The 22,838-nt window shown below is 41.1% G+C and overlaps 1 protein-coding gene across 1 annotated transcript in view; it reads left to right on the forward strand.

The window, feature by feature from the left end:
* Positions 1-22,838, forward strand: part of PSMA3 (proteasome 20S subunit alpha 3) — a 32,638-nt gene that overhangs the window by 7,608 nt on the left and 2,192 nt on the right. The window contains exons 2-9 of the mRNA XM_089661125.1: positions 5,346-5,428; positions 9,500-9,623; positions 11,270-11,371; positions 11,462-11,535; positions 14,123-14,195; positions 14,644-14,709; positions 17,471-17,517; positions 20,607-20,674. Of these exons, the coding sequence (XP_089517251.1) occupies positions 5,346-5,428; positions 9,500-9,623; positions 11,270-11,371; positions 11,462-11,535; positions 14,123-14,195; positions 14,644-14,709; positions 17,471-17,517; positions 20,607-20,674 (637 nt within the window). The remainder of the gene's footprint in view (positions 1-5,345; positions 5,429-9,499; positions 9,624-11,269; positions 11,372-11,461; positions 11,536-14,122; positions 14,196-14,643; positions 14,710-17,470; positions 17,518-20,606; positions 20,675-22,838) is intronic.

The following is a 22,838-nucleotide window of genomic DNA, read 5'->3' on the forward strand; positions in this document are numbered from 1 at the left end:
GTGACATTAGGCATTAGTTCTGTTCTAGACGTGTGCTGGTGATGATCTGCTGTGGCTGTCTGGGTACAGTCACTGCTCTCATTTCCTTTTATGGGCCCGCAGGGAGGGGACACACTAGTCTTTCCCTGATGCAGCCAACTACGTCCAGCAAAATTAGGTTTTGGCATTTCATTCTTCCCCTGTACTTGCTCTCGATTCTGGACCCCTGCATCTTCTGATACGTATTGCAGACTTTCTTGTTACAAATATGGCTATTGCTGCATATGGTTGACTTTGATGGCAGGGAGATGCTATATAGACACCTATATTGGTGGTGTACTGCAAGTTATGTTTCAAGGGAGCAATTCACTTGATACTATAGATCTCTTATGGGAATTATCTTTTGGCTCCATGCACATTAGCAATTTTTTTAAGCTGAAAAAATGCTGGTAATAGGTTTTTTTTTTTTTTAGTAGCGTCTAGAAGTAGGGATGCACCGAATTTTCGGTGTCCCAAACGTTTCAGCCAAAAATTGGCCTTGGGCCAATATGAAAATCGGCACCAATATAGATGCCATAAATATTCCCGCCACCGCCCTCTGGTTCTCAGCGCTACCTGAGAACACATCCAACGATCTCAAAAGGAAAGATGGCCTTCACTCATCTCTATGCCCTTCACTCATCTCTATGCCCTTCACTCATCTCTATGCCCTTGGAGGACCGGAGCAAAGTCATTTTGACCCTCATGGTTGTAGCGCCTTGTAAACAAGGCCTTTTTTTTTTTTTTTTTTTTTTTTTTTTTTGTAATCTAATGCTTTACATTGTAGAGGAGAGATGTGCGGTGTTATTGACCCCATATCTCTCCATAAAGAGGACCTGTCACTAGGGGTGCACCGAAATTTCGGTGGCCGAAACGGTTCGGCTGAAAACACCCCTATCGGCCGATATGAAAAAAGCACCGGTGCAGAAAAAAACCCCGCCCCCTCGTGGCTACTGCCACTCCCCTCCGCTCAGTAATTTTTAAGCCTTACCTAAGAAACCATCGAACAATCCCAGGGCTGGGCATAGAGATTAGTGAAGGAAAGATGGCCTCCACTCATCTCTATGCCTTGGAGGACCGAGCGATGTCACTTCCAGTTCCAACATTTTTTTTTTCTTTTTTTTTTTTTCTTGTTAAAGCACTAGATAAATGCTTTTTTTATATAATGCTTTACATTGTAGAGGAGAGATGTAGGGTCTTATTGACCCCAAAGCTCTCCATAAAGAGGACCTGTCAATAATTATTTCTATCACAAGGGATGCATGCATTCCTTGTGATAGGAATAAAAGTGATTGAAATTTTTTTCAAAGTGACTGTGTAAAAAAAAAAAAAAAAAAAAGTTTAAAGTGCCCCTGCCCCCCCCCGTGCTCGCACATAGTGGTGAACACATACGTAGGCCATGCCCACATGTGATCGGTGTTCAAAGCACACGTGAGGTATCACCACGAATGTCAGAGCAAGAGCAATAATTCTAGCACTAGTCTACACTGGTAACTTATATACATTTTTAAAGCATTACCCATGGAGATTTTTTAAGTACGGCAGTTTGACGCCATTCCACGAGTGTGCACAATTTTAAAGCGTGACATGTTTGGTATCTACTTGCTGTAACATCCTCTTTCATATTTTACAAAAAAATTGGGGTATATATTATGTCTTTTTTTTTTTTTTTATCAAAGTGTGTTTTATTTAAAAAAAAATATTAATTTTTTAAAAACTGCGCATTTCAGTTTTCGGCCAAGTGCATTTTGTATTTTTTTGGTTTCAGCACCAGAATTTTCATTTCTGTGCACCACTGCCTGTCACTGCCTATTTCTATCTCAAAGGATGTTTGCATTCCTTGTGATAGGAATAAAAGTGATTTAAACATTTTTTTTTTTTTTTTTTTTTTTTTTTAACGGGACAGTGTAAAAAATGTTTTAAATAAAATTTAAATGAAAAAAAAAAAACATGAGGTATCGCCGTAAACTTTGGAGCAAGAGCAATAATTCTAGCACTAGACCTCCTCTGTAGCTTTAAACTGCTAACCTGTAGGAAAGTTTCAAAACGTCACCCATGGAGATTAAGTACCAAAGTTTGGCGCCATCCCACGAGCATGCGCAGTTTTAAAGCATGACATGTTTGGTATCCATTTACTTGGCGTAATATCTTTCATATTTTTTACAAAAAATTGGGATATATATTGCTTTTTTTTTTTTGTGTGACAGCCAGTGAGGGAGCCTCTCTGTATACACTTCTCCTCTCCTTGCACACACTGCTCCTTACCCCCTCCCCCCCCCCCCCCCCACAAAGAGGACTTGTCACTCATATGCTATCACATAGGGGACTATTGGTCCCCTATGTGATAGCAATAATATCACAAGTTACAAAAATATGAAAGTATACATGAAAGTAGAAAAAAAAAATGGAGCCTTCCCACCCCCACATACGCAGACATTTCGGTTTGGTTTTCGGCTACATGCATTCTAAATTTTCTGTATCGGTACCAGAATTTTAATTTCAGTGCACCGCTACTATTTAGAAGTGTTTAGGAGCATTAATGTTTTATTAGCGTTCTTACAATACATGTAGGAAAAATGCTGTTAAAGTGTTACTAAACCCACAACAGTAAAATCAGTCTGTATATGCAGTAAAGCATGCTTCTTATACTCACTGTTGAACCAAAGGGTTAATCCTCTGCATTGTTTAAAAAGCTGATCCTTTCTGCTCTGCCTCTCCTCTTCTTGAAATGAGCACTCGATACAGACTGAATCTATAGTCACATACACATGCTCAGTTTGGTGTGTATTGCTAGTTTTTTTTTTTTTCCCTTTTTGGAGTGCATGTGATCAGCACAGGACCAATCAGCACTGTCCAGACAGAGTGTCAGAGGTTCTGCATCCTCCTACAGAAAACTCCTCCTACAAGCTTTAACCAGTGCTCTGCTGAACACTGATAGAAGTCACAAGACTGCTATATACTGCTGATGAGAAAAGGTATTTAGCAGTTTATTTACTAAAATAATTGCATTCCCATGTTGTGTGTACTGTGGGAGACCAGATATAGTGAATGCAGGGTCCGGGGAGACCGGATATAGTTAATGCAGTGTCCGGGGAGACCCGTTCTAGTGAATGCGGGGTCCGGGGAGACCCGTTCTAGTGAATGCGGGGTCCGGGGAGACCCGTTCTAGTGAATGCGGGGTCCGGGGAGACCCGTTCTAGTGAATGCGGGGTCCGGGGAGACCCGTTCTAGTGAATGCGGGGTCCGGGGAGACCCGTTCTAGTGAATGCGGGGTCCGGGGAGACCCGTTCTAGTGAATGCGGGGTCCGGGGAGACCCGTTCTAGTGAATGCGGGGTCCTGGGAGACCCGTTCTAGTGAATGCGGGGTCTGGGGTTTAGTAACACTTTAACTTTACTTTCATGTAATGAGCTAAACATATCTTCTATAAAACTTTGTCAAAATGTTGGAAATTGTTCTTTTGTTGAGATATTGATTAAAATCTTACTTTTCAAAAGGGGTTTAGTCATTTATGCTGAGCACTGTATTGCCACCAATGCAGTACAGCGTCATCATATAACTGGTGTGGTGGTGATCAGGGACACTGACAGGTGAAAGAACACTCCTCCTACAAGCTTTAACCAGTGCTCTGCTGAAGTCACAAGACTGCTCTAACTGCTGATGAGAAAAGGTATTTCGCAGTTTACATTTACTAAAATAATTGCACTTCCAGAGGTCAGATTAAGGTATCCTTTTATGAAACCGAGATCAGCGGCGATCCTAAGGATCGTTGATGATCTCTGATCATTAGTGGATTAGGAAACCGAGATGATCAGCGGAGAACATGTTCTCCGCTGATCACCTCAGCACACAGATGGCCAGTGTATGCAGGAGCGATGTCAGCCCTTCACTGGAGATCTGTGTGAAAATTCTCCCTCCAGATTCTGCAGCCCAGAGGTGGAAAATTGGAGGAGCAGCAAACGAAGTGGCGGTAATTTACTGCTGATTAGTAATCTGTGTGTTTTGACTGATCTCTGACTGTAATCTCATGAGATTACAGTAACAGCAGCCATTTTCTAGCGTTCAAAGCGTTTGTAGATCGCTTCTCTCCTCATTAGGAAAAGCGATCTACGCCACTTCATGAACAGGTATTCAGAGGAGAACTGTCTCCTGAGAATGCCAGTGATTGAGCAGTGGTCATTTACCGCTGCATGATAAAAGGACACCATTGTGAATGCAGGGTTCTGGGTTTAGTAACACGTTAAGAGAGATTTATTAGCTTTTTTGTTTTCTGCTAGAAAAACGCTCCCAAAATCTCTACAAAAACCTTTTTTTCTGCTCTTAAATGCTGAAGCTTGAAAAATGCTACAAGCCTAAATTCATATGCATGGACACATAAGATAACACTAGTTAGCTTACAGGAGCAGAAAAAAACCCCGCTAATGTATGGAGCCTTACATGGTGTCATCAGTGACAACTATATGCTTCTTGCCTCTCCTTCGGAATTCATAGGAAGCAGTGGCCTGACTTTAAATATTGCTTCTTGGATTGTTTTACTTAAATGGTAACATACACACACGTGCTGCTTTGAGTATGCAACGGACCCATATGTGGATAAATAAAGGACAACACCATTGAATTTGGTTTGCACATCTATGCACAGTACCTGCGTATGAGATGTTGCTTTGAACTTGTATACTGTGGACACTACTACTGTGAATGATAGATGCAGAACTTGATGAGGTGGTGGGTTGGGAACCCTGAACTTGGGTCACCATGGAGGAGTCCTAACCTGGACTTCCTTCCCTATGGGAACCCTACCAATGTGCCCTGGGGAATTCCAGAGGCAGGTGTATTTAGGATCTCACATTTGTTGTGTAATTGTTTTAATTTTATAAATGATATAGGATAGCAATTGTACAGGAATATTTTACTTGTATACGTTGGTCTTTTAATATTTTTGTAAGTGCAATAAAAGTTGTATGTTTTTTGTTGAAGCATGTTCACCTCTCGTTATTTTTGTATAAATAAATAGCATAATTGCTGTTTGCAACACCACTAGTAATTTTTTCAGATTTTTCATGGGCATAGCTCAGGTTTTTTTTTTTTTCCATTAATCTCAGAACTCAAGACACAGAAATCTGGGTACGTTCTGACGTGTAAACAATTGTTAACCTCTGCTCGGGTGTAATACTATGTAATTATTATAATACTATAATGGCTGTATAGCTGTACTTTACTTCAAAATAATTTTTCTGAATGACAGCTGCAGCTTTTGGGTGGAAGGGTCCATTGTCAGAATATTCTAATGTTTGGCTGTTGTTTGTTTTTTTTGTTTTTTTCTCTTCAGTATGATCTCTCAGCATCCACGTTTTCTCCTGATGGCAGAGTGTTCCAGGTTGAGTATGCAGCTAAAGCAGTGGAAAATAGTAGGTAGGTGATTTTCTTCTTGAAATAATGACTGTCCATATTCCAGAGAAGACATCTTTTTTTTTTTTTTTTTTAATATCTGCCTTCATCCCAAAATGTGTAATTTTGATACTGGTTAGAAACACACTGCTAAAAAAAATTAACTGCTTCCCGACCGCTGTATAGCAGAAGTACTGCTACAGGGCGGCAGGGCTGCGCAAAATCACACGTGTGTGTGTGTGTGTGTGTGTGTGTGTGTGTGTGTGTGTGTGTGTGTATATGTATGTATGTATGTATGTATGTGCGCCTCCATTGGTGGCTACAGCTGTCGATCACCAGGTCCCAGATGGAGAGCAATACCAAGCGGAGCTTACACCGTAAAGCGCACACTCACACATAACAAAGTAAAACAGCACACAGTAAACCCTTTGATAGCCCCAGATGTTAACCCCTTCCTGCCCAGTGTCATTAGTACAGTGTCGGTGCTTTTTAGTGGCATTCATCACTGTATTAGTGTCCGTGGCAGTTAGTTCCCCCCCCCCAGTGTCAGAATGCCTGTCTCAGTCCTGCTATAAGTCGCTGATCGCCACCGTCAGTAGTATAAAAAGAAAAAATTCCAGTGTATTTATTCTTTCATTTGTAAACGCTATAACTTTCACATAAACCAATTCATTTACATGTATTGAGATTTTTTCTTTTAGCAAGGACATGTAGCAGAAAATATTTTGGCCTAAATTTATGATGAAATTAGATTTTTTACAAACATTTTTTACTGAATGTTTTATAGCAAAAAGTCGAACCCTTTTTTTTTTTTTTTTTCTCAAAATTGTTGGTTTTTTTTTATTTTTGTGTTTTTATAGCACAAAAAATGGAAAACACACCGAAAGAAAGCTCCATTTGTGGGGGGGGAGGACATAAAATTCATTTGGGTGCAGCATGACCGCTCAATTGTAAGTTAAAATAACGCAGCGCCATATCGCAAAAAAATGGCCTGGTCAGGAAGGGGGTAAATACTCTGGAGGGCAAGTGGTTAAAAGAATTCGAAAACACATCAAGTCTCAATGGGGAAAAATCTCATGCTTGATATCTATACTGATATCATTTGACGATTATGAAAATTGTCACCCTACAGAGGACTGAATTCAAAGACGCCCAGAAAAGCAAGGTGAAAAAATTATGCAGCAGGCTAGTCCATTTGCTGAAATTTCATTGCAGCAACTTAAATGGTACTCAGTAGTTTGTATGTCCCCCACGTGCTTGTATGCATGCCTGACAACATCGGTGTCCTGGGGTATTTCCTACTAGATCTGGACCAGGGCATCACTGAGCTCCTGGACAGTCTGAGGTGCAACCTGGCGGTGTCAGATGGACCGAAAACTGATGTCCTAGAGGTGTTCTATTGGATTTAGGTCAGGAAAGTGTGGGGGCCATCAATGGTATCAATTCCTTCATTCTCCAGGAACGGCCTGCATACTCTCACCACATGAGGCCGGACATTGTCGTGCACGAGGCAGAACCCAGGACCCCCTGCACCAGCGTAGGGTCTGACAATGGGTCCGAGGATTTAATTTCGATACCTAATGGCAGTCAGGGTGCCATTGTCTAGCCTGTAGAGTTCTGTGCGTCCCTCCATGGATATACCTCACTAGACCATCACTGACCCACCACCAAAACGGTCATGCTGAATGATGTTACAGGCAGCATAACGTCCCTTTCATGTCTGTCATGTGTGCTCAGGGGGAACCTGCTCTCATCTGTGAAAAGCACAGGGCGCCAGTGGCAGACCTGCCAATTCTGGTGTTCAATGGCAAATGCCAATCGAGCTCTATGGTGCCGGGAAGTGAGCACAGGGCCCACTAGAGGACGTCGGGCCCTCAGGCCACCCTCATGAAGTCCGTTTCTGATTGTTTGGTCAGAGACATTCACACCAGTGGCCTGCTGGAGGTAATTTTGTAGGGCTCTGGCAGTGCTCATCCTGTTCCTCCTTGCACAGAGGAGCAGGTCCTGCTGATGGGTTAAGGACCTTCTACAGCCTTGTCCAATTCTCCTAGAGCAGGGGAAGGCAGCCTGCGACTCTCTAGCTGTTGTGGAACTACATTTCTTATGAGGCATTGCAACATTACAAAACTGACAGTTACAGCTATGACTTGCAGAGGCATGATGGAACTTGTAGTCCTGCAACAGCTGGAGAGCCGCAGGTTGCCTACCCCTGTTCTAGAGCAACTGTCTGTCTCCTGGAATCTCCTCCATGCTCTTGAGACTGTGCTGGGTGACCCAGCAAACCTTCTGTCAATGGCCTGTATTGATGTGCTATCCTGAAGGAGTTGGACTGTCTGTGCAACCTCTGTAGGGCCCAGGTATCACCTCGTACTACCGTTAGTGACACTGACCTTAGCCAAATGCAAAACTAGTGAAAACAGTCAGAAAAGATGAGTAGGGAAAAAGATTTCTGTGGCCTCCACCAGTAAAACAATTGCTGTTTTGGGGGTCGTCTCATTGTTGCCCATCTAGTGCACCTGGTTATTTCATTAACACCAAAGCAGCTGAAACTGAATAACAACCCCCTCTGCTACTTAACTGACCAGATCAATATCCCAGGAGTTTAATTGACTCTGATTCTTTATTTTCCTTGAGCAGTGTAGATTAGCAACCCTACTAATACTTATTGGGTATTGCATATCACAGAAATCTTTTAAAGACATTAAAAGTACAGTATGTCCAGGTAGTAATGTGCCTCCCATAAGATAAAGTGGAATCGATCAGCCATAACATTGTGACCACCCACCTAATATTGTGTAGGGCTCCCTTTTGATGCCAAAACAGACCTGACCAATTGAGGCATGAACTCTACTAGACCTCTGAAGGTATGCTGTGGTATCCAGTACCAGATCATCAGCCTCAGATCCTCTAGGTCCTGTAAGTTGCGAGGTGGGGCCTCCATGGATTGAACTTTTTCCCTTGACATCCCACAGATGCTTGATTGGATTGATAGCTGGAGAATATGGAGGCCAAGCAAACACCTTAAACTTGTGTTCCTCAAACCATTTTTAAACCATTTTTACAGTGCGGCAAGGCACATTATCCTGCTAAAAGACGACACTGCCACCAGGGAATACTGTTTCCATGGTGAGGTGTATTTGTACAGAAACTATGTTTTGGGTAGGTGGTATATGTCAAAGTAACATCTGCATGAATGGCAGGACCAAAAGTTTCCCAGAAGAACATTGCCCAAAGTATCACACTGCCTCCGCTGGCTTGCCTTCATCCTGTATGGCATTTTGGTGCCATTGCTTCCCTAGGTAAGTGAACATGCACACAGCCATCCACATGTTGTAAAAGAAAATGTGATTTGTCAGACCAGGCCACCTGCTTCTATTGCTATGTGGTTCAGTTCTGATGCCCATTGTGGGTACTTTTGGCTGTGGACATGGGTCAGCATTGGCACCCTGATTAGTCTGTGACTACACAGCCCCATAAACAAGAAAACGCAATGCCCATTATTTTTCTGCTTTTAACACTTCTACTTCAGGCACCACAGTTCACTTGCTGCCTAATATATCCCACCCACATTCAGGTGCAATTGTAACAAGATGATCTATGTTATTTACTTTAGCTGTTAATGGTCATAATGTCATGGTTAATCAGTGTATATACATTGCAAAGTCAAATTCTTACCTGTTTCTGTCCTTGGATATGAAGAAATACCACTCCAAGCATTTCCTCAAACTTGCTGCTGAGCAGAGGAACTACCAGTTTTAACCACTTGACCTGTTTTCTGATTTGTAATAGGAGAAAAAGGCATCTCAAGCATCTTGGGAGATAGGTGGTAATTTATCACTAAAAATTACAGGCTCTCTGCTGTTGAGCACAGGGCTAAGGATTCCTAAAACTTTACCTCAGGTTCTATGCAGATGTTTGAGAAAACCCACAGTCGATCAAACAAGCAGTTAATGTGATTTCTGGGTGATTCCGTTTTTCCTTGCTCTGCAGTTACAGGATGTTATTTTGACCAGCAGTGGTACTTTACAAGTTATAGAAAGTTACCTGTGTAGTCAGCTATTTGAACTCTTCTTGTATTTGCGTCTTCGTTTCCAGCACAGCCATTGGTATCCGATGCAAAGATGGAGTTGTGTTTGGAGTAGAGAAGCTTGTCCTTTCAAAGCTTTATGAAGAAGGTTCTAACAAGCGTATTTTTAACGTGGATCGGCATGTTGGAATGGTAAGAACAATGGAACTGGCTGTTTTTGTCATTTAATTTATAGTCCCCAAAGTGAAGGAATTGTAAAAATTACAAGAAAATCTAGTCCAGTTTTCCAATTTGTCAAGTAACGGTTTGTAACCAAAGTGAGGGAATTTGTCTTAGTCTACTTGATGTAGAAAAGAAATGCAAGTAAGATCTGACTTTTGCAAAGATTGATTAGAGGTCCTTTACTTAAATGACTTTATAGCTTGGTGTATAAGGGTAGTGCACCCTCAGATGTAAACACTGTCCTGAAGCCAGGGTCCTGAGTTCATTTCTACTATCGGGAAGAGTGAACTTTATGAACAGGCATTGGTAGTAGGACTTCTATAACCTGCACTAGTATAGTAAAGGTTTGTTTCCTCAGTTACTTTGGAGAGTGCAGGACCACCCAGCTAAAGGAGTAGAGCGTGCCCAGTTTGCATGGTGATTTTTCACCTGGCTTGTTGAGAGGTGAGCTAAGTAAAAATCCACTTTGCAGAGGAATGCCCAATCACCTTATTCGATGAGCCAAGTAAAAATGCATTTTGCAACCTTGCATAGCTAATGAATGAGATGAGGCTGTGCTGAATTTAATCATCCAATCCTTTTTTGTCTTTTTTCTAAGTCAGGAGTGTGTTTGTGTACTTTTTATAAGCAGGCTGTCAGCTTCCACAGCTTCCCAAATGTGGGCCCAGACTTGCATGGTTGGTGTCGCAGGATAGAGTGGAGGAAGTTCCTTCCAGTCTATGAACCAGGAAGTCACCTGTATTCCTGGTTCAGAACTGTCAATTACTGGCAGTGCAAGGAAAACTGCTAATGGAACATAATCTGTGCTCTGTTATTATCCGTAGAGTGCTGGGGAAGCATCAGGGGTCTAAAAGATCCCTGCAGTCTCCTTAAAGAGTCACTGTAGATGTGCTATCATATAAGGGGCTATTTGTCCCCTATGTGATAGCAATAAAGTTAATTGAAGGAAAAATGTTTAAAAAGTTTAAAGTTACAGGGAAAAAAAAATGTAAAGCCCCTGCCCATACGCACAAGCACACAACAGTAAACCTGAATGATGTTGCTGTGAGAGCAATAGGTTCAAGGGCCATTATTCATGGTTAAATCTAAACTTGAAGCCTAGAACGGCTTGTAAAGCATCACCTATGGACAATTTGGGGCACTAAATTTGTTGCCGTTTTGCGAGCATGCACAATTTTAAGGCTTGATGTGTTATTTACTCAAGACAACCCTATCTCTTATATTTTATTTAAAAAATGGGTAATATATTGCCTTTATGGGCACTAAAATAAACTTTAGTGTACTTTTTACTGAAAATATGCATTTAATAAATTGTTTTGCTAATATGTGACAAATGTGCAACTACCACCATTTTATTCTCCTGGGTCCTTGCTTTCAGAAAATGTTTGGGGGTGTTAACGTAAGCCCTAATATGTGCATTTTAACACATGCAAACAATGCAAAAGTGGCTTTAACAGGAAAAAGGCATCTCCACCGTGGTCTAGCCTATATCTGTATGAGCAAGTTTGGGTATGGGAAATGCCTTTTGTAAACTATACTAATGAGTAGAACTACCCAAACCTTATGTGATGTGAAGGGATCTATGTAGCTATGCAATGATTATGTGTGGATTGCAGGCTGTAGCTGGACTCCTGGCTGATGCCCGTTCCTTGGCAGACATCGCTAGAGAGGAGGCCTCCAACTTCAGATCCAACTATGGTTATGATATTCCATTAAAGGTATGCTTACTTTTGTAGAAAATAACATTTTGTTTGTTCTGTACCCTTGGATCCAATTTTTTTTTTTTTTTTCTTTACACCCCCTTGCAGCATCTCGCAGACAGAGTGGCCATGTATGTACATGCATATACACTGTACAGTGCTGTCAGACCTTTTGGCTGCAGGTATGTGATGGAAATTAACTTTCATTCACTATATATAGATATATATAGCATGAAACTCTACTTTAGATTACCAAGCCATTTTTGTAAAGTGTAAATCCCATTCTCCTCTAATCCACCTTGGAAATCTTTCTGTGGTGCAACCTGAAGCATGCAGGGTACACACAAATCCTTTATAATATATTATAATTACATGCGAGCCACTGAGATATGAGATAGCAATTAAATATATAGGTCAGCAGGCATCTATTCACATCCTCATATAAATGTTTTGTAGTAATATACAGTAAATTGATTAATTATTGCCGCGCCCTAAATGTGAGATATGAATACTTCCAGAAATAATGAACAATCCAAGTCAACTTATTACAACTTCAAAATAAATCAATAATAGAATGTGAAATAAACCAAAAAACGTGAAAAAAATATAAGTAATAAAAATGAATGGTGTCCAAAAAAAGTCTATATAAATTTGATTAAAGTTGATTAGTCAAACAAGATTGCAGATGGATTCTTGCGTGAATATAGATACTTGTATGCGCTCACCTTCCGTTAAGCCCACTGCTGGGCTAACACAGCTTTGATGTTTATCCTTGATGGATATCTTTAGAGACTCCCTTGGATACTCCTGATGATTGATAGTGGATGATTGTGGGTCTGTGGGTTAGCTTTTTCTCATGGCAATAAAAAGTGCTCCATCTCCTTGTATTATTCCTCGTTAGTATAGTGGGAAAGAAAAAGGTACATAGTGCCTTATTGTTTTTTAAATTTAATTTTATTCACAACTTCTTATGCACTCACAAGTATTCAGTATAAAAAGTGCTGAGTTAAAATCAGTGAAACCGCTAAATGCGTTTGTGACAGGTCTCCTGCGTAGCTGCTCACACTCGCTCACATAGACTATACTCGCCGTGAAGTCGGGTTGCTGTGGTGATGTCAAAGCCCCTCCCCAACCCGTTGCGCCACAGGGACACGTGGCTTCGTCTGGGGGATGTGATTTGGGCTTTGACGTCACCACAGCAACCCGACTTCACGGCGAGTATAGTCTATGTGAGCGAGTGTGAGCAGCTACGCAGGAGACCTGTCACAAACGCATTTAACGGTTTCACTGATTTTAACTCAGCGGTTTTTATACTGAATACTTGTGAGTGCATAAGAAGTTGTGAATAAAATTGTTCTTTTAAAAAACGATAGGGCACTATGTACCTTATTCTTTCCCACTATACTAACGAGGAATAATACAAGGAGATGGAGCACTTTTTATTGCCATGAGAAAAAGCTAACCCACAGACCCACAATCATCCACTATCAATCATCAGGAGTATCTAAAGATATCCATCAAGGATAAACACCATAAATTGTGTTAGCCCAGCAGTGGGCTTAATGGAAGGTGAGCGCATACAAGTATCTATATGCCAGCAAGAATCCATTTGCAATTTTGTTTGACTAATCAACTTTAATCAAATTTATATAGACTTTTTTTGGACACCATTCATTTTTATTACTTATAATATGATATTTTTTTTCACTTTTTTTTTTTTTTCACTTTCTATTGATTTATTTTGAAGTTGTAATAAGTTGACTTGGATTGTTCATTATTTCTGGAAGTATTCAAATCTCACATTTAGGGCGCGGCAATAATCAATTTACTGTATATTACACACAAATCCTTCTTGTACTTTCATTCTCTGGGTTAGCCTAAGGCACTTCAGAAGATATCAGACAGTTGATATAATTACCGAAAGTATACCAAAATAGGGGATATCTAATCAGAGAACTTTAATTCATTTATTTGGCAGTTGCTGCTTTACAGTAGGGTTGTGCTTTCGCTTTCGTGCGCTCAGCATTCATAATGCATCAGGCTGGCTACTTCTCACAGGATCCAGAAGCAAGTGGGGTGATCACTGGAGTAGTGGTGTCTGCTTCAGTGATTTCCAGCTTCCAGAGAGATTGGCCAGGTATGGTATATACTGTACATAGTTATGTTGGTCCAAGCTGGACCAATGTAGCTATGGAAAAAATTTACCATGCTTGGAATTCATCTGTAAGGGTCAATAGCAGTTCTTGTAACAACTGCTCTGTCTCACTGTCTTCAGTATATTTCCAGTTTATAACAAAACCTGTAGTCCATATTCTGACAGTGTTGTCTATGCATAACTAAACATTCTGAGTGGACACTTGCTATAGTCGGTGACTGCATTTAAGGTTCCCTACACTTCATAAATTGATTGCTATTGCTTAAAGCACTTATATTTGTAGACATAACTTTTATTTCTTCTAAAGTTGATAGCGGGCCTGTATTCCGCCTCTAACATTTTGGTTCTTGAGTGGTGGGCTCATTAACAAATAGCTCAGTGAAGGAGGAGACAGGCTAGCCCATGACTTTAGGAAGAAAACTTGAGCAGGAGCACTTTGGGTTTTGGTGGTCCTTATCTGCTCAGACATTAGCAGGTACGTACAGACATATTAAATACCAGCTTGCCTTTACTGTATCTACTCTAGAACATATTTGCTACACAAGAGCGAACTGTAATGGATCAGAATCTTTGAACCACATTCAGTGTATCCGTTTTCTTTATTTCCCATACAGTTTCATGTTGGGATCTTACAATGAAGATGATGGAGCTCAGTTGTATATGGTTGACCCTTCAGGAGTATCCTATGTAAGTGTTTCTACTTTTAACTAGAGTGTAGGTTACTTTAGTGCAGTAGATGAAACTATAACTAAGAATATAGTGTTCTTTTGTCATTCAGTGCCACTTCATTCATGTGTAGAATGATCAGACAATTGCCCATTAAGTAGTTCTGTGTGGTACAATGCTCAGAATTATTACTGGGGTCAGCTCTGCTGGCCTGGGCTTGAATCGTGCTGGAAAGTAAAAGGCCAGTGAGAGGACCTCCTGTGATTAGAATGGAAAATAGTCTCATAATTGTACATGTTGAGAGCAAAAACTGCATTAGTGATTTTGAGGGGACGGTCACCCCTGTTTTAGGCAAGTTTAACAGTGAATTACATATAGTGGCATATACATTATATTGGATTACATAGTCCTGTGTCTCTATACAAGAAATGATAGTAAAATATTTTGTATGCTTTTCTGTATGCTGCAGGGTTATTGGGGATGTTCTATTGGTAAAGCCAAGCAAGCAGCCAAGACAGAGATAGAGAAACTTCAGGTGAGTGTGACATTGCTATATATGGTCAGATGGGGGAAATGAATAAACAAGAAATACAGGACAAATTGAATATCTGACCATGACATGTTGGAGCTGTTACACAGGTTATCTTCTGCTTAACTGAACACTGTGAGTTCCTGAACTGCTTCCCTGTTGCCCTATAGTAGAAGTGCTGCGGAAAATCGTGTGTGTGTGTGTGTTGTGATTTGCATTTCCAGGTAGGGAGCGCGCGCGCTGCCGTACCCATGCTGCCATTGGTGGCTAGGTATTCCCTGCCCGTGATCGCCATGCAAAGCTGATAGGGGAGAGACCTGTGTGTAAACAACACAGGTCTCTCCCCTGTCAGCATGGACATGCTGTTTTGTATTTCTCTGCACAGCGGAGAAATACAACACAGCATGCCTCCCTAGTAAAACGGCACACAGTTAACCCTTTGATCGTCCAAAAGTTAACCCCTTCCTGCCTAGTGTCATTAGTACAGTGTCAGTTCTTTTTTTATTAGCACTTATCACTGTATTAGTGTCACTGGGGATATCGGTGGCAGTCGGTTCCCAGCCACTGTCCACTGCAGTCCCGCTATAAGTTGCTGACCACCGCCATTATTGGTATATAAAGAGAGAAAAAAATATCCAGTATATATACCGCCATTTGTAGACGCTATAACTTTAACGTAAACCAATTATTTACACGTATTGGGATTTTTTTTTTTAAGCAAAGATATGTAGCAGAATACATTTTGGCCTAAATTTATCACAAAATTTGATGTATAAAAATTTTTTTATTGGACATGTTTTATAGCAAAAAGTCAAAAATATATATTTTTTTCAAAATTGTCTGGCTTTTTTTGTTTATAGCACAAAAAATAAAAACTGCACAGGTGATCAAATACCACCGAAAGAAAGCTCTATTTATAGGGGGAAAAAAAATTACATAAATTTCATTTATGTACAACGTTGCATGACTGCGCAACTGTCAGTTAAAGTAAGGCAGCGCCGTATTGCAAAAAATGGCCTGGTCAGGAAGGGGGGCAAATCCTCTGGAGGGCAAGTGGTTGAACCTGTACTCCAAGCAAATATAAAAACTATTTAATACAGCTGTGCAATAAAACTGCATTTTCAAGTCCCCTAGACGTAAAAGAGCATTTATCTCTTGCAGTGCAGGAGCAGCCCACTACAATGGAGGATCTTTACTTTCCCTGGAATTCAGATTGATTTTGTGTCACCCTCCTGTTCTACCTAATTGTCAAAAGTAGCTGGATGGTGTTACAAATCCTTTGGTATATGATGAGTTTACATAGTGTAGTTCCTTTATCTTATCCTCTATAGCTGTTTTACCGGATTCATTTAAAACGGAAGGTTACGTTGCTTATATTTTGCCATGCCTAGTCACAGCCTCCTATCAACATGCTAATGAAAATTGTAAATAAAACCTGTTTTTATGACATACCTTAATTTTGGAGACAGCACCATCATAGCTGGATCTTGTTTTTCTGTACAGTGCAGACAGATCATGGCAGATGGTAGGAGTGGTCAGGGTGCTGTACATGGCTACCCAAAAACATTACAGTAAATTCTGCCTCAGTACTCCTCTCAAGCACTCCAGCCCTGATGTAAGCAGCAGGCTGGCTCTTGAGAGGGGTGGATGTCAGTTTAAAGGAGTAGGTGTTCCTTGGAAGGATGTCAGTCTAAAGGTAGTGGGTGTTCTTTGGAAGAATGTCAGTCTAAAGGAGTGGGTGTTCCTTGGAAGGATGTCAGTCTAAAGGAGTGGGTGTTCCTTGGAAGGATGTCTGTCTAAAGGAGTGGGTGTTCCTTAGAAGGATGTCAGTCTAAAGGTAGTGGGTGTTCCTTGGAAGGATGTCAGTCTAAAGGAGTGGGTGTTCCTTGGAAGGATGTCAGTCTAAAGGAGTGGGTGTTCCTTGGAAGGATGTCAGTCTAAAGGAGTGGGTGTTCCTTGGAAGGATGTCAGTCTAAAGGTAGTGGGTGTTCCTTGGAAGGATGTCAGTCTAAACGAGTGGGTGTTCCTTGGAAGGATGTCAGTCTAAAGGAGTGGGTGTTCCTTAGAAGGATGTCAGTCTAAAGGTAGTGGGTGTTCCTTGGAAGGATGTCAGTCTAAAGGTAGTGGGTGTTCCTTGGAAGGATGTCAGTCTAAAGGAGTGGGTGTTCCTTGGAAGGATGTCAGTCTAAAGGAGTGGGTGTTCCTTGGAAGGATGTCAGTCTAAAGGAGTGGGTGTTCCTTGGAAGGATGTCAGTCTAAAGGAGTGGGTGTTCCTTGGAAGGATGTCAGTCTAAAGGAGTGGGTGTTCCTTGGAAGGATGTCAGTCTAAAGGAGTGGGTGTTCCTTGGGTAAGCTGTGTTTTGCATGCAGACCACCCTAGGTAATGCCCACATGTAATGCTAAACCTCAATGAACAAATGGGGTGGACCAGAGACAATAGTATGGCTGGGGAGGAAAGAGACAATGGATTTTTGAAAATTCTCTTTATTGAGTTATAAGAAGAGTAGTAAGTACAAAGCAGAGCCTTGGGGCATGCCCCCGCTCAAGTACAAACAACAAAACAGTACAAACAACATGAACAACAAAACAGTAAATTTGCATAAACCATGGATTTTTCAAGGGATTAAAAGAAGGTGCTCCATTCTGATGCAGAATAGTGAAATTAAGTATGAATTCTTTGGTACCCTGACACACTTGCTGACATGTCTGTTCCATTGCATGTTCTGTATACACTAATCGTTGCGTTCTAATGTATTGTGTTTGACAGATGAAGGAGATGACATGTCGGGAAGTGGTGAAAGAAGTAGCAAAAATGTGAGTATAGCTGCACTGGGTACATTGTAACTCAAATGTTAATATTTTATTTCCTATCTTTTTACTTGCTAGAAAAGTGTCTAATTGTATAAAATTATAAATGTAAAGCATTGTGATTGAATAATGAAACGTGAGCTCTGACTGGATGTTTAGGAGGTGCAGGCTTTGTTTTTTCTATACATAGCACCGCATGAACCATTTTGCTTTATCAGACCAAGATTAAAGTGGAACGTTACCCATAACAACTTAATAAACAAGAATGTTGTTTAGCACGGAACATACATTTCACATTAATAATTGTGCTACAAACATGAGTGTGTTCTGTAAATTGCCTTCAGCATTGTTCCGGTTTCTTCTTGCTGTGGAGGCTGCAATTTTGCTGACGTCCAGAGCCTCTGAGTAGCAGTACACCTATGGGCTGTCAGCAGATCAGCCTCTACATTTTTTGGCACAGTGCAACTGAGCACGTGCAGAGTGAGTGAGTGTATTACTGGATTTTAAACAGTACAGTATAGTATATTGTTTTTGTTTAGTTTTTTTTAAATACATGTTTATTAAAATCGTGGCATGACAAGAAATGTATACAATTGGCTTCCGTAGTCATTAATCGATACAAATCCAAACTGACAAGGTGACAACAAAGTAACAAGGAGTACGATCGACTTTAAATCATCAAAGATGCCAGGATAAGGTAATAAGAGTCCTGGTACATGCTGTCTTTATCAACAACCATAAAAAGGCAAGGGACGATATGTGAAAGAGGATGTGAATTCAGTTCCCCACAAGTGATGTTTTACACAGCTGTACCTGCAAAAGGGGCCAGCATGAAGTGATCTCGCAGCACATCATTTTCTGACATCAAGTTCCATTTTAAATATGGTTTATGGTTGTACATGAAATGTATAGGGCAGTAGTCGGCAAGCCGCGGCTCGCGAGCCACATGCGGCTCTTTACACACTTTAATGCGGCTCTTCTGTGTGCCGGGCGCCCGCTCCCCTCCCTCCTCTCGGGCGGCCACCCCAAAAGTCAGGACTCTGCAGCTAGCCGAGCAATGGGCAAACTACGGCCCGGTGGACCTTTTAATCCGGCCCGCGGGGCGTGATCCAAAAAAAAAACAGCCAGGGCAGCGCACTCAAATGCAATGATTGGCCAGTCTCGCTGCCACTCGCATCCTGATAGCCAGTGATTGGCTGTCAGGATGTGTGTAGGCGGGGCAGCGTGACGAACGTGAGAGGAGCTAGGCTCCTCTCACAGTCCGCCCTGAAGACCGGAACGGCACGGGAACACGGCGAGAAGAACGCGCGGAGCAAAGGTAAGTGAATTGACACAGGGGGGACTTGGCTTACTACTTGCTACTTACTTACTACTACTATATGAGGGATGAATTACTATGGGGGATGAATTACTCTATGGGGGATGAATTACTCTATGGGGGATGAATTACTATAGGGGGGATGAATTACTATAGGGGGGATGAATTACTATAGGGGGGATGAATTACTATAGGGGGGATGAATTACTATAGGGGGGATGAATTACTATAAAAACTTATTGAAACTAAAAACAGTGTACCATCCTATGTATTTTCAGTTTTAAAAATGTGGCTCTCAAAATAAATTTCAATCGTGGTTTTGGCGAGATTTGGCTCAGTTGAAAAAAAAGGTTGCCCACCACTGGTATAGGGTAACATTCAGACAGCTTTTCAGTCACTCCTTAATGCTTCCATTGATTTTTAAAATGGAAGTAAACCCTATTTTTTATGTTTTACCTACAGGTAAGCCTTTAATAAGGCTTACCTGTACATATTGTAAATATCTCCTACACATGCACCGTTCAGGAGATATTTACTGCAGCAGTGCCTGTGATCTCAGTGGATGGCCTGCTGTCCACTGATAGACCCGTGCCATGACTGAAAATCCTAGACAGCCGCTGCCCACAAACCCGGAAGGAAGACTGGGTGAGGATGGAAGCCTCGGGGAGCCGTGACCGTGCTCCGCTGGCAGGCTTCATTTTCAGGTAACTCTTTCATAATGTACTAATATGTGATGCATACTCGCACATTATGATCTTAACTTGCAGGGAAACTTTTTTTTTTTTTTGTAATTTATTTGCAGTTTACTACCGCTTTAAGACTAAGAGAAATACGGGGCTACCTTTTTAAGCTCCCTTTTGAAAATGCTTGTTTCCTGACTGCCCCTAGCTTCAATACATTAGAGACCGACTTGGAATAAGCATGCAGAACAAAGAATTTTATATCTGCTCTCCTAATACTCCACTGGGGTATGCGAGCTGTAGCTTGCATTTTACAACCAATTCAAAAAAAATGCAGGCCATGGTGTGCAGTCTGTGTTGCTCCGCTGAGTTTTTTGCTTAATGCAGCTGAAAGAGTTCCATGATTGGATGAGAGCTGGTTATATGATTTTTACAGGACAATAAGACCAGCCTCTCCTCCTAGCCTGTTTTCCTCTCTCAGCCCATTCATGTTTATTGTGCTCAGCTGACTTGAGATTTCCAAAAACAATGGAGCACAATGCAAACCTGTAAAGCACATTACTCTACTTCATAAATACGGTAGTTGTGCAAGGGTTTGATTCGGAGGATATCTTGCTGGATCGTGCGTGCGTGCGGTGGAGGCTAGGAAAACCTTTTCACAAAATAGGAGAAGAAGAGAAGTCTGAAGAAGGACCTTTGTGGCATGATCACCAGATATCAGTTTAATGAAAGCTGTAGCTATATATAGGTTGAATGTAACTTTTGACATTTACATCAACATGTAATTGCTTATGAGATTTTTAGCAGTTGGGTTTAAATCTACTATTACACTGTTCAGGCTGTGAAAATAGTACGTTCTGATTTTATAACCATAACATTTACAAGTCAGAGTTAGGCTCTTACATCAGGAGCCTATTAGAGGAGTACACTAAGATTAGGTCGCCCCATTGGTTCGATTTACAATGACTGGAACTGGGTAGGATAGGTAACGCCCCCTTTTTATATACAAATTTTTGTGGTGTGTGTTTTTTTAATATATATAAAATCTGATGTAGCTAGTCTGTAGCCAAACCTTGTGTTTTTTTTTTCTTTTGCAGAATCTACATCGTCCATGATGAAGTAAAAGATAAAGCTTTTGAACTGGAACTGAGCTGGGTTGGAGAAAGTAAGGGCATTCATTTGTTATAAAGTAGGTCGAGATGTTTGACTTCAGCATCTTGATATATTCTAAGTTTTCTAGTAAACACATCCAGATAAGGTCAAGCCTGCCATTCATGTCTTGGCTGTGTAGTAGGGTCATCCCAGCACAAATACATTTTATTTACTCTTGATAAGTGTTTATAGGTGATCATCTATTGCCCGAAAGGGTAAGATTTTTTTTTATAGTAATTTCTGCCACATAAATCTCACTTTCTTCTGCTCCATTAAGGGACATGGGAAGTCTTAAAGCTTCGGGTTGTATTTCAGCCTACAGATAGGTTTAACACTGGTAATCAAACCGTGGGCCTGCCCAAGACAACCTCTCTTACTATCAGCATGCCTCAGATTTTTGCTTGTGTCCTAGGAGGGTTGATGTGTTTTCTTCAATGCTGCTGTGCTAGATTAAAGGGTCGCTCACACATGTGTCAATACCACGTGTTCAACATTTTTAAAATCTCAGAATTACCCTGTTGAGGTTTTAAAAATTAAGCAACATGTAGTTTTCATAAGGCATCAGCACTTGTTAGACATCTCCATTGATTCCAATAGTAACCTTCCATACTTGCGCCTTAACAGCATCTATAGCATTTTTGTATTAGTGAAGCATTTATAAAGTGTTAGCTGGGCACTGCGGGAGTGGCAGTGGAGGTTCCTGTATCCCAGAATACATTGGGAAATACCAGAGAACTAAGAGCAGTTCCAGACATTGCTTGTTTGTACAGAGCCATCGTGTGGTAACACCATTTGCTTCTTTGTGCAGACAAAAGCATCAACCAGTCAGGCAGGAGTAGGGGCATTGAGCATTATGGCCAGTGGCAAAGCTTCTTCAAGTGTCAAAGAGATCAAAGTATACAAGTCCTCTCTGCATTTCCCTATCTTTCCATCACATAAAAATTTCCAATTTTTTACTCTGGGGCCCCTCACTAACATTTCAAGGCCTTACCCTTTAGCCTATCATTTTGCACCTTGGGTGTTGTGGGATACTTGGATGATCTTTTGTTGAGGAAACAGTTTGTGTGGACTTTCAAAGACAACATTGCTTTGACTGTTCATACATTACAGCTGTTTAGATGAACCCAGAACCTTCAGAAATTGTTGCTGGAACCAACTCATTTGGAGTATCTGGGTCTAATTCTAAACACAGCTCAGACCAGAGTTTCACAGAAGAAACTTCAGATCTAAGATTCAGTCTTCCTTGTCTTGGAGTTGTCTAACTCTCTACTTTGCATAAGAGTCATGAATCTGATGATGGCTTCCTTCAAGGCAGTCCCATGTGGCCAGTTTTCCTCTAGACTTTGACCACACAACATTCTGTTGTCATGGGAGAAGCCACTTAGGTTCCTGGACAGATTGAATTGTTTGGCATCAAGGGCTAGGTTGCCACTGGCCAGATGACTCAGAAAAACAGCTCTGGAATTGGGTAGGTCCTTCCTTCCTGTTTTTTGGAGGTTCTGTTTTCCCCCTTATTTGATTTGGATTTTTAAACTTGCAGTGCTGAAGGTGATTGTAGCCTTATTGGTGCGCTTGCAACAAAGCTACTACTGTGCTGTCCGTAATGCAAAAAAGTCATTCTCACTAACAGTACTCGCCATTTATAGATTAAAGGCCCTAATAATTAAACATGACAAAAATGAAGTATGGTCTGTTTTGACCATAACCTCAAATCACATTCTCCTACTCATGTCTTTCTAGTGCACAGTGAGAATGAATGGATTATGAAACTGTGGTTCTAGCTTTATCCCTAGGGGTAAAGGCATACGATGGCTAATTTTTATAAAAGAACTCTGAGGATAATATCACTTGTGATCAGTGCTGGAAAAATTACATAGTTTGTTTGCAGCATTTGTGAGAAAAATGTTAAAAGGAAAACGTGTGTTGGCTTTTATCAGACAGTAAGCTCTTCTATTTACTTTGACGCACATAATCTGGTCTCCTTTGGTCAACAAAGGCAAATATTTTATGCACTTTCATGCATGAAACCCAACTTGTAGCAATATGTGTAGCAGTTTGTTAATGCATGACAAAGAAAATTCATCTAGTTTTTTATTATTTAGAACACCTACATGGTTGGGTGTTGGGGTGGGTTTTCCAAAGTCAGAGGTTGGCCATGCACTTCCCGATGTGACCAT

The sequence above is a fragment of the Staurois parvus genome, unplaced genomic scaffold, assembly GCF_062004578.1.
Source record: "Staurois parvus isolate SC_StPar_1 unplaced genomic scaffold, SC_StPar_1.0 ptg001316l, whole genome shotgun sequence".
Lineage (NCBI taxonomy): Eukaryota > Metazoa > Chordata > Amphibia > Anura > Ranidae > Staurois > Staurois parvus.